We start from the raw sequence: 15,083 nt of genomic DNA, 5'->3' as shown, positions 1-15,083 counted from the left end.
GCGTGGGGTCCTGGGACAGGAAAAGGACACCAGGGGGAAACTGAGGAAATCTGAATAACGTATGGACTTCAGTTAATAATAATGTCTCAGTACTGGTTCCTTAACTGTAACAAATGTGCCATACACATACATGTAAGATGTTAAAAACAGGGGGAATTGTGTGAGGGCCTTATGGGAAGTCTTTGTAGTATCTTTGTGATTTTTCTGCAAATCTAAAACTGGGTTTGAAAAGTAAAATTAAAGTATAAAACCAAGCAAATAAATAAAGTCATCCTTGTTATCCACAGGGGATTGATTCCAGGACCAACACAGATACCAAAACCCCTGGATGCCCAAGTTCCTTATATAAAATGGTGTAGTATTTGCATGTAACCTACATATCTTCTCAGATACTTTAAGTCAGCTCTAGGTTACGTAGAATACCTAATACAATGTACACGATATGTAAATAGTTGTACTATTGCTTAGAGAATGACAGAAAAGCCTTATGTTTTCAGTACAGACGCAGCATAACATTTCCCCCCAATATTTTCTATCCGCTGTTGGCTGAATCCGTGGATGCAGAACCCGCAGACATGGAGGGCCGCCTGTACCTCTCAGAATGATTGCCTGGTTAGGATAAGGCATTTGGAATCAGGCAGCTGAGAGCCACCGTGCAGGGGTCGGGGGTCGCCAACAGCCCTGCCCCAGCTGGAGCAGGAAGGGGAGAGAGCAAGGCCTGGGACCCAGACACACAGAACACGGAGAAGGAACTTTTCAAAAGGGCTTCTAGAGTCTCACTCAGATGGGGCGGGGCTGCGTGCCCTGTGTTTTCCGTCAGGGCTGATCCTGGAACATTCTGGGCCTGTGAGTCCTGGTGTCGGCATCTCGCCCTCTTGCATGGCTTTGGGATTGGAGGCTTCTCTGGATCAAGGCTGTTCTAAGGCTGTGCTCTGGCCTCGGGTTCCATCTTTATCGTCTTTACCGAGAGAAGTTGGCCTAGGATGTCTTGTCTGCCTGAGGACAGTGAGAACCAAAGCAGGGCCAAGTGTGCCGTGTCCTCAGCATGTCCTGATGTCATCCCAGCAATTATGTCCAAGCTTCTGGAATGTTCCGGGGGAATCCAGCTGTCCTAGTGGAGAGCTCTCCCAGTCTGCCTTTCAGAGCTCATGGTGTGAAGAATGCCCCTCACGGAGGAGATCAAGCCTCAGTGAACTGTGTGCGGGAATCTCTTCAAACAGCAGTGAGGTGACAAAGGACTGCATCCTTAGGGGACAGGACGACCCATGAAAACTTCCAAAATTGGCTTTCTCTGTGGTCCTAGAAGCTACTCAAACGGGATTTAAAGAGAAACACTCAACCCAGCTCTCCACGTCACTGTGGCTGGTCTGCCTCTGTGACATCACGCGTGAACGTTAATGCAAGGAAAACAATATTTAAATGAAAGGGAAGAAGAGAGTCTTTGTGTTTTGTATTAAAATATTTTATATTAATCATTCAAACTTAATTTTTATACAACGAATGCATACATCGCCAGGGATCTGTCTTAGGTCGGGGAGGCGGCAGAGTGGGTGCGCCCTGGCGCTGGTACTCGGAGCAGCTATGAGCAGAGCGTGGCAGGCCAGGAGGCGCCGCCCGCTCCCTCTGCCCGGTCCAGGTGGGGCACTGTCACCAGGCAGGGCTGTCACAGTGGAGAGGTGGTGGCGGTGGCGGCGGCCTGTGCCTTTCCAGGCCTCTCTGCAGGGCGAGCCGCATTTCCTCGCGTGAGACGAGCCGCCCAGAGCCTGAGGCCTTCTGACCAGCAAGTGCTTGACCTACAGTGGCTGTGACATGTCACAGGTGCAACGGGACCGCTGTGCAAGTGCGTGTATATACAGACTCGGAGGCGTTTCCTGTTGAAAACCCGCCACGGCGGTCCTGCCCCGCGCACGTGCTTGGCTGCCTTCGCCTAGGCGGGCATGTCAGCCTTGCTGAGCGCGATGGCCAGCTCCAGGTCCTCCTGTTCCTGCCGCCGCAGCCGCGCCAGCCTCTCCTGCTCCGCCTTCTCACTTTCCCGCTTGGCCCACGCCAGCTGCTGCTCCTCATTGCCAAACTGCAAAGGAAAAACACAGGTTGGGTTACATGGCTTGGGAGCTGCAGCCACCGGCCGGGGGTGGGGTGCGTAGGGACGGGGAGGAGACCGAGAAGAGGCCTGTCAAAGGTGGGCAGGAAGCCGGGAACCGCACGCAATGCTGGGATGCATGGGGTGGGGGAGGGGGGTGAAAAACCAGAAAAAGCCAAAAGCTTGTATCTTGGCTGGAGTTGGGAAGGGGACACGGACGCCCCAGCCCTGACACCCAGTCTTGGAGGGGTCACATGCACGAGAAGCAGGGCTGAGTCTGACCTTAACCGCCACCTTGGACCTCAGAGAAACTAGCCACCTGTCCCCTGCCGGGAACTGAAGCAGGCAACACGACGCATCGGTGTGGGACACTGACTCCAGCAGTCCCCCGGGACTGAGTCTAGGAGGCTTCCTGAGCTGGGAGAGGCCCCTGCCCAGCCTCCTCTGTGGCCGGAGGGGCGTCTCTAAAAGCAGCCGCGGAGCAGAGGTCAGCTGACCCCCAAGGAGCTCGGACGGCGAGCCTGCAAAGCCTGGGCCTCGAAGGCAGGCTGCTGACGCTGGTGGCGACAGGCGCTGGGCCTGCAGCCTGGCTTCAACAGATCTCTGATTTCCAATGAGCCAAAAGGTCTGGAGGCCAAGTGTGGCGACAACGGTCTTGAAGTGTGGCCTCTCCTCCCGCCCAGCCTCGCTCCGGCTCACCACGACGATGCCCTGGCATTTACGCTGCCATTCAGTCCACAAGGTTTTCATTGTTGGCGTCCTTCTCCGAAAGGTTCCATTTTTTAAAAAATGGTTTTTTTCAAACAAGGGAGAAAACGGTTACGATTCCAAGATGGGTGATTGCAAACCATCGGAGGTCCCTTAGCTCTAAGGAAAGAAAAGAAGAGCCAGATCCACACGCTTTTCTCCCAGGGTGGTCCCTGGCTCCCCCGGGCTTCCCCCGAGGTCCCCGGTAACTCTGCTCCGTCTCCCAGTGAGACACCTCTGGCCCCGTGGGCCCGGACGTGAGAGCAGAGCTGCGGCCTGCTCTGGGCCTTGGCCTCCCTTAGCCAGAATCTCCGTTCTCAGCACTGACTCTGCCAAGCCCTGGGTGACACAGAGATCAAGTGGCAGGCTGGCCCTCTGACAGGTGCCCACGGGAACAGACCGACCGAGGATCCCAATCCCACACACTCCCGTGGAGGCCCGTGCAGGCCCACCAGGGTGCAGGGGAAAGGAAGTGTGACAGGAATGCACAGCTACTTCTCCACACACACACACAGTCCGCGTGACAACCCAGAGGTGGGATTCCAGGACAGATGGCAACACCACGGCCTGGGGAGGGGAGGTGGCTGCAGAGCCCAAGTCCTCAGCAGCCTGGATTCTCTTGGGGTCGGGTAGGGGGTGGGGCTGTCAGCTGTTTCTGCAGGAAGTCTGGGTACAGGATAGTAACCAGGCCTCCAGGGTCCACCTGTGCTCTGGGTATGGATGGGCCGAGCACCCAACATTGGCGCTGCCAGAACGGAGGCTGGGATGAGAGGGCTGGGCTGAGACAGGCTGTAGGCCCCAGAGAAGAGCTGAGAGTTACCCTCAGCTCCTTGGGCCAGTGATTGGGCAGTTCTGAATGATTCATGGTCCGATGGCCGGTGTGGGAGTGAGAGAGGGCCCGAGGGTGGGACCCGGCAGGGGAGTGGGGAAGGGTGATGGAGGGAGCCTAGTCTGAAACAGAGGTGTCCTGGCGGAAGAGGGGGCAGCCCGGTAGGCCTCTCCCCACCTGGCCTGGGAGTCAGCATGAAGTACCATTCTGGGAGGAAAAGTTTTCGTTGAGAAACTGCCCTGAAAACTGGCCCCCCACCCCCCTTGTGTTTCCACCACTGTGCACAGATAAGCCCCAACACTCTGTGGGGAACTTTCCAACCCCTCAACAGGAGAAAAACAAGGAAAAAACAACATGCTGGTGGAAATGACTCCAGGCTGCTGCTGACAGGAGAGGGAGGAGACAAGTGCACTGACAGGGACCCTGCCCGCTGCCTGCCGGTGGAGGGGTGGGTGGGGCTGACGAGTGATGCCACGGGTTATCCAGACCAAAGCCTGGAACCAAGGCCTTGGTTCCCAGGGTCCCCGCGCAGCCCGTGTGTCTCGGAGCCGTCTGCTCACGGATCTGCACTTCAGATGAAACAGCTGACAGAACGTTCCAGGTGCCTCCTGAGTGGACCGGTTCAAGGCCAGCTCAGGCCCCACCGTGGAGACTCGAATCACGCATGTGGTTTACGTGCGCCGGAGAAGCATCGTGGACGGTGACGTCCGAGAGAAAACTGGCGGAGGGGGTGTCTGTGTCTCCAATCAGGTGACAATCCTTTCTGGGCCCTGGTGCAGACGCCGGAACAAGCCTATTCTCCAGTCCTCTGACCTGGAGGCGTCACGATGGCCAGGATCCGGGATGCCGGTGGGCAGCTCTGATCTCTGTATCACTCTGGTGCCATCATGGGGCTGAGATACACAGTGGGCACGAGGATGCTGCCCCTCCAAGACTCCTGCCCGAGGGCGCCCACTCGGGAAGAACGCTATGCGATTTTATTATTGATCCTTGATTCAGACAACTCCTCACAGGAGGGCCAGGTGCCATTCCTCCATGGGGACCAACATCCGCATCCTGAGACATCTAACGGCACTGCCACACATCACCCAAGGGACACTGCTAGCTGCCTCCCATTAACTCACTTATTCTGATGTTGAATTGCATCCAACTCACTCCACAACGCAAAGTTTGCCCCATCTGACATTTGCTCTGCTCTCAATGCAGACTTCCGGAACAGGTGCCGTTCTGCTAACCTATAAACACTGCTGCCTAATAAACACGTACGCATGAGACAGAAAGGCTGGTTTTTAAAGAAATCTCAGAGAGGTTTCCCGTGAACAAGCACAAGTCACCCACTGATGGAAACTTGGGACTCGTAAACTAGAGGGTTCTAGGTGGCAGAGCTGGGGTGCCCAAGGGGGACCACATACATGTATGACATTGGTGCCTGAACTCCAACACGGACCAAGCTACCTTTGCACAGGTAACACCATGTCTTGGCGGCACTCAGAACATCGGATCTGAAAGTCACACTGCCAGTCTGCGGGGCAGTGAAAGACCCTCCGTTTTTACTGGGGAGCTAAAATACACCGGAGAAACCCAGTCTGGCCTTCTTTGCGTTAGCACAAATCCAGGTCCAGTGTACCCTGAAACCACAGGCTAATGGGCTGAACCCCCGACGCCAGGAAAATGCAAAGATATCCTGATTTCCCAGAGGGGGACAGGTTTTAACATTTCTGGACTATGGTATGACCAAGGGGAACAAACCAAACCAGTAAGATTCCTGTCTCTCCTCCAGCCATCCCATCAGAGGGGGCAGAATCTCACTGATTTCCAGATTTCCTCTGGAAAACCTGGGGCATCCGAAGCGGGAAAGGTGATTTTAAACAGAAAACAGAGCTGCAAACTCCACTGGGCAGAATCAGATTCCCCACCTGGAAATGAGGGCGATTAAATATCGGGAGTGTTTTAAAATCACAGAAGTTAACAAGCGTTCTGGAATGACCAGAAGTGTTGAGCCAAATGATAACTTAAAACCTTGGTATTTTTTTTTTTAACGTTTTCCAAAACCCAGCCCTCGGGAGGGTGTGGGGTCCACGGGAAACAGAGTTGTGCGTTTCAGAAAGAGAAACAGTCATTTCTTCAAATGGCCATTCAAATCCACTTACCCCTCTGCCCTGCCCAAAACAGAGTACCTGAGTCATGCATGAATGGCTCTATTTTTTTCATCAGCATTTAATATTTTTTCCACTGAAAAACAAACGTGGTCCTATTCAAAAAACTGTAGATAAAGCAGGTTTTGTTTCTGGCTTTTATTAACAATGTCTCCATTTGTACACATCCACAGTGTGCACAGGCTGTCAACAAAACCGAGCTAACTGCAGTTGTAAAATATTTACAGGTCGCCAAGAGCCAGGAACATAGCAGCGCATTGGGCGGCTTCAATAAACCACAGGATAGTTGGGCACGAGGTGGATCAGAAATGAATCGGGCGTTCACGGGGCACGGGTATGGATGGCAGAGGTTGTTTTAAGAAGGATATTCTAGGAGTCAAAGCATCTATAAATAATGCACGTCACACCTAACCAGAAAACAAGATACTTGGCAAATTTGAACGAAGAGAAAACTTAAAAAAAAGAAAGAAAAGAAAATATGGGTGCACGACAGACAGTAAAACCAATTCTGGGAAGACAAACTCTGAATCTCTCTGAGAACAAGATCTTTGGGTACTGATGACGATGCCAAAAACACCAAAAGTGACAGCATTTATAATCTGGAATCTTTCTCATACCAAGAAACAGCCAGACTTCTGAAAAGGCACTTGAATTTGCTTAAATAGCTTTTGGAGGGTTTGGAGTTGGGGTTTTGTTTTGTTTTGTTTTGTTTAGGCAAAAGGGCTTCAGAGTGGTTGTTCTAGGCTGGATTTCTCTTTTCATCAGAGCTGGTAACTGAAACAAAAGCTTTAAAAAAACCAAACTGCTCTTCCTTCATGTACCCGCCTGGGTCCTTCACTTCGTACTTGCTGCACAAAATGCGCTGAGGAGGGACAGTTAGAATTCTTGCAGAGACCTTTTGGGGACAGTGAGATCCTAAGGTAACATTTGCAATCTTGCTTTGATACTTCAGAAGTGTCTGACATCTCAGCTTCCAAAAGTCAATGAACACAACAGCCTCCGGGCGAGAGAAACAATACAGAGTCGACCGGGACAGGGAAAGACAGAGACGGACAGGTGCAGCCACCAGCTTGGGCCACCATGCTGGAAGGACATGTGCCCTCATCACAGAGTATCCAAACCATAGCACTTTTTTTTATTGAGAAACATTTTTTTCTTACAGAAAGCAGCAGTACAGAATAAATAACACAGTTGATGGCATGAGGTACCAGGAAACGTAAGCCAAAAAAACAAAAAAATAGCCCCAAAGAAGCTGCAAGCGGAGGGGAGGGAGTGGAACGGAGGCAAAGAACTCAACTTACAGAGGTGAAGTCTGCAAAGCCCAGGGAAGAGGCTTTAGAAGGCTTAGCTGAAGAGGAGGGAGCAAATGGATCTTTTCCACTAAACGGGTCCCCAAACCCCCTTTTATTTTGGAACGGGTCACTGCTGTCAGCCCCGAGCGGCTGGAATGGATCGGGGGAGTCGGGAAAGTCTGCAGAACCGAGCTGGCTTACAGGTGTACTTTTACCTGGAAAGTTCAGGAGACAGAAAAAAAAAGAAGAGAAAAAAGAAATACAAGTTACTGACCTCGGACAGAACAGAGTCCATGAAATGGGGTTGCTATGGGATGAACTGTGCCCACCCCCCAGCCCCCCAACTCATGTTGAGATCCTCAACCCCAGGACCTCAGAATATGACTGTATTTGGAGCGGCCTTTAAAGAGGTAATTAAGTAAAAATGAGGTCATTACATGGGCCCTAAGCTGAATAGTGTCCTTATAAGAAGAGATCAGGACAGACACAGGGGTAGACCTGTGAGGACACAGGGAGGAGGCAAGCCTCAGGAGAAACCAACCCTGCTGACACCGTGATGTCACACTTCCAGCCTCCAGAACCGAGAACAATAAATGTCTGTGGTGTAAGCTGCCCGGTCATAGCAGCCCCAGCAGACGCACACGGGGCAAGGAGGTCTGCCCGGTGACTGAGCAGCAGCCGAGAGCAGGACCTGCCCACAGTGGTCCGCCTGCCTTTGTAAGTCACAATTTAATGGCACGCCAATGCCAATAACTGTGCGTTTGTTCACGGTCTTCTATGCTGCCTTCATCCAGGACAACAGAGTAGGCCACTTGGGATGGAGAACGTAAAGCCTGCAAGGCTAAAAATATATTGGTTATAGCCTTTTACAAGAAAACTGCATCCCCTCGCATGGAGAGGATGTTTAGCTCTGATGCCTGGCAGGCAGTAAGCAAGCCATATGTGAGACTGAGGGATGCTCCAGGCCCCCGGAAGTCAGAGCCAGGCCATCTGGGTACCCTTTGAACCCCAAAAGGAAACGGAGGACTCCAACTGCAGCTCTGCTCTGCCAGAGGTGCTCAGATACAGGTGGGTACCCCCCGCCCCCCCAGTGTCTGCAATTTCCTGTCCAGCTCCCATCCAGTCTCCTCCAGCCCTCTGCATCCCTTCCCACTGAGAGGAGCACCATGTGTGAGGGTGGCAGGGGAAGCCTCCAGGGCAGGTCCTCTTTGGGGTGGCTGGTTCAAAGCCCCGAAAAATTGCCTTGGGGAGAGCCCAGGCGATGGCACCATCCAAGGCTTGATCACAGACACACACATCCTCACACAAAGCACACTGGGAGGGTGTGTGTGTGTGTGTGTCCTGGAGCACCTGCAGCCACTTCTGGGCCCAGGGAGACCAGCTCTCATGTGTACACTGTGCCAGTGTGAGGACACCACACCCATGGGCAAGGGTGCCCTGGGAGACAGCGTCCAGAGGGATGGGGACACAGGGAACAAATGCTGACCTCCTGGCCTGACTACCCCTGGTCTTTCCACAGCCATTTCCACTGCCCTGACTGCCCTGCACTGCCCAGCCCGGCTAGTCTCTCACACCTTCACCTCCCCTGGCACCTCCCTTAGCCACTCCTCCCCTGCAGCCACCCCCACTGCCTAGGCCACCTCCCATGGCACTGACTTCTGTCCTGGTCTAGCCTCCAGCACACCTGAGGGTCCCCGAGGGTCAGCTCCATGTGGGTTGGTGGAGCTCAGCATACTATAGGTGCCAATAAATCCCACCCTATCCCCGGTTCTAGCCAGGGATACATGTGAGCCAGGGACTCAAGGCCTTTGGGGGAACCACTCTGAGAAGCTAGGAGGGACTAAGGACGCCTAGCTTCCCTCCTCTGCAAGAAAGAGCAATACTCACTGGTGCACTTGTGGGCTAATTTTTTTACCAAAAACTAACATGATGATGGACCAAACAGCAGAATTCTAACCCGGGAGAGAGTAAGAGCTGCTGGAGACAGGCTGAGAGCCCCAGGAAAGGGCACAGACTCGGGTTCCGGCAGCAGGTCCGGGGCAGCTGCCTGACTTTGGGGGCATTCCTTGCAAGGTCTGGCTGGTCACATGTCTAAGCAGGATAGAGGTCAAGCTGATCTCAGCCAGGGGTCCGAGTGTTCAAGTACATCACCCGCTACTGTGTTTTTCTTCTTTTTAATTAAGAACTTCCTCCCCTGGTTTGTTTTTTGTTGTAGGTTTTTTTAATTGCTTTTGGGGGTGTGGTAAGAATCCAGCCTGCTGGGATTTGAAGCTGAGGTTTCTGACAAGCAGAGATGATGGGGAGATGAAAAGCATCGTTCACATCAAGAATTGCTCACGCCTGGTTTGGCTGGTGCCGAAACCGTTGTTATTTAGAAATCATGACTGTGTTCATATGAAACCAGGGCACATCAACTGCTCTTGTTTTCAGAGGGGGGAAAAACACAACGGTTTTTTCTCGGTCATCTGTTTTTGTGTTTCAGCACAAGGCTGAATTATTATTGTGCATGACACTTGCAAAGTCAGGGGTGTTGCCAATTCGGTTGACACTCTGCTTGTGACCAGAGGCTTTCTGAGTAGGACACACACCAGGACAGCCCTGAACCCAAACTTCTCTCTCTGCATCCCCACTTATTTTTAGCAGCTACACTTTTAAAACATTCTGGGTCTAGTTCCTGCTTTTACATAACCACTTCTGCTAATTCCTTAATCGTTTTCCGATTTTCTGAGGTGCAGTTTATCTCAAACGTGACAGAATAACTTTAATTTGCTTCCGTGTCCCTGAGCAAACTCATTGCACAGTTTTATGCCTTTTCATGGTTCCAGGTACCACGAGAAAGGATCATGACTGATGCGTGTTTCAGAGAAGAAACAAAAAATCTTTCAAAAATTGGTACAAACGCTAACCAGGATGATGCCTGGCACGCACGGTTTGGTGTCATCTTCCTAGATTTCTGCCCAGGGAACCACCGGCCCCCGAGTGTAGCAGAAGGCGGTGACCGAAGTCAAACGAAATGGAGACCCCTGGGGGCTGCAGGCTGACGACCTGGCACCCACAGTGATTCTCCAACACTTAGAGTAGTTTTCATGAACAAGAGAACGCAAGATTGAAGAGAAGGCAAAATAGGGCTTATTTCAAACCGCAGCAGTTTCAACAGTTACCCAAGCGGTGCACCGAAACCGCACACAGGACTGCCTTTAGCAAAAACAATATGAACCCGATGGTTTACCACAGTGTGTGCTGTTAAAAAAAAAAAGCTTGGTGGCCGGCTCCACCCTGGTAGAAATGTCTTCAATTCTCCTATTTCTTAACTTCTCAAGGCCTGAGAGCCCCCGGGGCTGGGATCGGCCAAGTGGCCAGGATCAGGGCAGTGACTCCAGAACGAGTTATTGGCAACGAAGCTCCCAGTTCTGCTTTCCCAACATGCTTTTCAGGAAACCCTGGCCAGGAAGGGTCCCTGAGAGCCAGTGCATGGAAAAACAACAGAACACAAATACACACTCTGCCCCGCCCCCCAAACTTCAAAAAATATGAACACTGAGAAGTCTGAACGAAGACAGATTCTCTCGTTCAAAATTATTAGGAGGATAATGATAGGTTTTGGATGATTTAGGATCTCAACATATCTGATTAATAAAATATCAAAAAATATATGAGTGTGAATGTGTGTATTCATTCCAACCTTTCCAACCAGACACTTGCTGAGTTCTATTTATAAAATTCAGGGCTATAGTTGGAAAATGCAGTTCTGCAGATGAGAGATAAATACAAAAACAACAGAAAATAAAAAAAAATAAAAAACAAAGGTTTGTGGTCAGGACAGCTGCCCCACCTCAGCTATTACCCTACACAACACAGGACGTTCTCACAACTGCCATTTATCCCAACATGGGACATCCACACAACTATCACTCACACTACACAACATGGGACAGCACACAACTGTCACCCATCCTACACTACCTGGGGCTCCCATCCTACGGGGATCCTCACACAACTGTCACTCATCCTACACAACGTGGGACTCCCATCCTACGGGGATCCTCACACAACTGTCACTCATCCTACACAACCTGGGACGCCCACACAACCAACCAGGCTTCTTAGAATCACACCACAAGGAGAGCTGTGGCTGGGGAGGGGGCTCTCCTCATTCCTGTGGCTTCTCCCTTCCCACCCCCACATACTAGCAAAACAGTGTTGAATTGGGGGGAGTGGGGAGAAAGCGAGAACCAGGCTGTTCAGAGCATGATGCTTCAAATTCAAAATTGCTTGGGAACTTTACAGAAAGACTGCTTTTCACCAACACGGATCCATGTTTGCTCTGGCCCCCACTATGGTGGGCCGCGGAAGGCCAGGTGCACAGGACCATCTTCTCACCGGCCTGCAGGTGAGGAGTCCTGCAGAAACAGCCCTCGCTCACGGCTGCACATGCGAGGAGAAGGCGAGCGGCAGATCAAAGCTGTGCCAAGTAGCACAGCCCCGCGATAAAATCTGAGGTCCCACCATCACAGCATTGAGATTTTCCACTAAAAATATTTACTGAATTTTAAGAAAATCTGCTTAATGCATTGAAGGGAACAGGATGAGGTTTGGTTCTGAATTGTTGAGAAAAGCTGAACAAATATTTACTATTATCCACTGGGCTCCCTACAACTGGTGTGTTTCCATCCTCTGGGAGGGGTCTGGGAGGTCAGAGGTCATGGAAATCTCACAGGGTGAGGAGCCCAGTGGACATGGGGTCAACCAGAATCAGAAGGAAAAGGAGACAAAGGGGGGAAAGTAGCCACGCACTTTGGGTCCTCCAAAGATAAATACCTCTTGGAATGAGAAATACAAGTTTCAAGGTTTCCACGAAAGGCTACTATGACATTTATAAGGAACCTGGTGGAGGAAAAATCAGATCTACAGCCAAAATGGGGGGAGGGAGAGTTACATGATTAACAAATGAGTCCCAACTCAGTCATCACGACAAAAAAAAAATACAGACTGCAGGTCTCACAGTTCTGCTTTTTGAAAAATCACATTTGTTCTTTGATTTGCACCTTGGACACACTCTGCCGGTCTGCCCGCACCCTCCAGGGGCTCAGGTGCCTTGGGGGCCTGGGGAGACGCTAGCTACACAGCAGCCAGGTGGCGGGGCCCTGGGTCTGCACCACAGGGGCCACTGCCTTTGTTCCTCCCTACAGAGGAACGCTGATGCTGCCAGAATGCCACTTCTGCTCTGGCAGAGAGGTGCCATGCCCACATTTAAGAAAATCACCAGGGTGCCACGCTGTGGGTCTGGAAGCGGTTAGAAGGCATGTGTGCACTGGAGGGCCACGTGCAGAGCCCATCAAGAACATTCTCCTGCTGTGGGGGTGGCTCAGGAGTCAGGAGAGCCTGTAGCAGAATGGGGGACCCCCACGCTCATTCTTTTTATGACCATCTGCCCCCAATCAATCATACATCTGCTGCCTTTCAGTTGACAATGGTGGGGGGGGGGGGGGCGCACAGAGGTTTGACTCAGTGCTTTGAATGTGAGAAAAAGAAGAAATGAACAACCATGTTCACCCCCATCAAGAAAAAGCAGGGTAACACAAGGGAGCACCGTCCTGGCCCCCCTCACCTTGCTGTAGGTAGAATCAAAAACCCAAGGGCTGGTGGCAGGTACACAGGTCCCAGAGTGGTTGGGAAGGGTACCAGGGGCAGGGCAGTGTCTCCTGTCTGTTCACACCCATGCTCAGATACAGGATGGGAGTTCAGGCTCTCTGTACCCCACACCACGACCCTCCAGGGCCCCAGCTGGCTGAGCCAGCTGAGCCCTGATTTCTGTGCTTCAAGACCCCAAGCCTGGGCATTTGCAATGCACTGAACAACAGGTGACAACTGTGTCACTTGACTCCCACTCAATCCGCCCTTCTGGGTGCAGGAGGGTGGGTGTGCGCTAAGATAGGCAAATGCTTCTATTTTCGAACTCAGCCGACTTTGCAGAACAGAAATTCACCCAAAGAACAACCCATCTCCAGGCATTTTACTTGCAAGAGGCCGAGAGGAAAGCACTTTCCCTCTGCTGCAAGTCGGGTCCCGCCAGCTCTCGCCAGCTCTCGAGCACTCCTTCTCAGGGGCACGCCCAGCCCGGCACAGACCCTGCCAGTGTGCAGGAAAGGTGGCTCCGAGGGCTGGCCGGCAGTGCCGAAATTTTCCAGGCTTCTTGTGCGGGCGGTGAACTGCTTGTCCCATTCTAGAACTTCATATGTACCCACTGATTATCTCTTTGAAATCATCGTGGGAACGGAATTAAAGTAGTTAAGTTCAAGGCTGAGGTGCTAACCGCATGGCTCAACTGGAGAAGCCATTTTAAAAGTGGATCTTGTGTGATAAACATGAGGTCGGTGCCCACATGGGTGAAGGACGACCACCATGGTTTCGCCCAGCCTGGCCTCTCAGAACACAGGGAGAGCCAAGCACACACCTGCCAACCCAAGGACGGGCGGCAACCAGAAAACTGTGCAAAAGAACGAACCTGAAGCCAGTCCACCTGTGTGGAATCCACACACAGTTTGTAGGAGGGACTCGTGTTCTAGGGGGAAAACGATTTTTCCTTTTTTATTTTTATTTTTTGAGAATCATTTGAATCACACAGGATGCAGGTTAAATGGTATCTCGTTTGTCTGTGGTCATCAGAAGGATTATGGGAAGGGAAAAAGGGGCAAAAGACCTCGTAAGTGTGTGCACTGGCTTTTTTGGGGGGTGAAAAGGTCATTAGCAGTAATAAAAGGACAATTAAATTGTGGAGAGGTTAAAGGTGACTGGCTGGTTAGTGGTGAAGGCGCACTAGCTGGTGTTACCCGGGCTCTGCAGGAACCGCAAAGCAGGGCTGCACTTGCAGGAAGTGGCAAGGGTGGGGCCGGGCACAGCGTCCCACTATCTGTCGCCGTGGGGCGGGAGGCCCAATCACTGACACCCACACAGCCATTTCCTGCACTTGAAAAAAATCTGTTTCTCCCTTTGCAAATCAACAACTTTTACCTAGAAACTCTTCAGCGGTGAGTTCTGACTGATCTCGATCTCTGCCCGTTGCAGAAAATACACACTGTTTACCTGGGGAGGTGTGTGCACGGACTCCAACTGACAGGTTTCGAAGGGTCTGATTTGCATCTGCCTGGAAGAAACCAATTCTCTTGACCCCAAACAGACACCTGCTGGTTACTCAATACTATAATAGACCTTTCTAGAAAAGACCTCCAGGCACAGAGAATTCAGTGCTAAAGCCCTGTGCCCCAGAGGGTGACATGATGGTCCCCAAGGGCACCCTTCCCAACTGGGGTGAAGAGAGAATTGAGGATTTGGGGTTGAGAGCAGATGGCCAGTCATGGGCTGCTCTAGTCACATGAGTATGACACCAGAACTTTCCCAGGGAACCTTCCAGGTGGAGGTCCCACACCGTGACAGCACAGGCTGACATTTAAATACATGTATTTATTGCATGTCAATGAAATCTCGATCAGGCTAAAAATAAAAAAATAAAAAAACAATTACCCCAGAATGTGAACACTGCAGCTTCTAGTGCATGCAAAACACCATGCGTGACTAAGGCCCAAATATGCATTTGGTCCCATTTGAGCGGCAACTCCAAGCTTTGCCAGAGAGGTCCCTGGAGCCTCTTTGTAGTTCAGCTAACCAAGCTCTGGCTTTACTCAATTGCAGATTTCTCCTAAACTGCAGCCTGGTGGGGAGAAAGGGTCCCTGATAAACCCTGTGAGCACACAGCCCATCCTGTCTTTTCTGGGGAAAGGAGCCTACAGAAGGGGGATCCCGTGTCCTGGTCTCACACCCAGGGTGGGTTGGGTGATGCACGTCACACACGTCATATTATGGATCCTTGCCTTGTGCAGGCACTGCCCACATGGGCACTTGGTAGGCCAGAGTTGGTCCTGTGCTCAGACAGGAAAACTAAGGCTCAGCAAGGTTAAGACGCTTGCCCGAAGCCCCTGAGG

General features: G+C 51.7%; 1 protein-coding gene across 1 annotated transcript in view; it reads right to left on the bottom strand.

Annotated features, from left to right (window-relative positions):
• Positions 1-1,457: 1,457 nt before the first annotated feature.
• The window catches only part of EPS15L1 (epidermal growth factor receptor pathway substrate 15 like 1), a 117,437-nt gene continuing 103,811 nt past the window's right edge, over positions 1,458-15,083 (bottom strand). Inside the window, exons 23-24 of the mRNA XM_008157816.3 lie at positions 7,114-7,319; positions 1,458-2,071 (exon numbers count right to left, since the gene is read on the bottom strand). Of these exons, the coding sequence (XP_008156038.3) occupies positions 1,928-2,071; positions 7,114-7,319 (350 nt within the window). The 3' untranslated portion in view covers positions 1,458-1,927. The remainder of the gene's footprint in view (positions 2,072-7,113; positions 7,320-15,083) is intronic.

This window comes from Eptesicus fuscus, chromosome 6, assembly GCF_027574615.1.
Source record: "Eptesicus fuscus isolate TK198812 chromosome 6, DD_ASM_mEF_20220401, whole genome shotgun sequence".
Taxonomy (NCBI): Eukaryota; Metazoa; Chordata; class Mammalia; order Chiroptera; family Vespertilionidae; genus Eptesicus; species Eptesicus fuscus.
The sequence above is the reverse complement of the archived record's forward strand: the minus strand, read 5'-3'. Positions and strand labels throughout refer to the sequence as shown.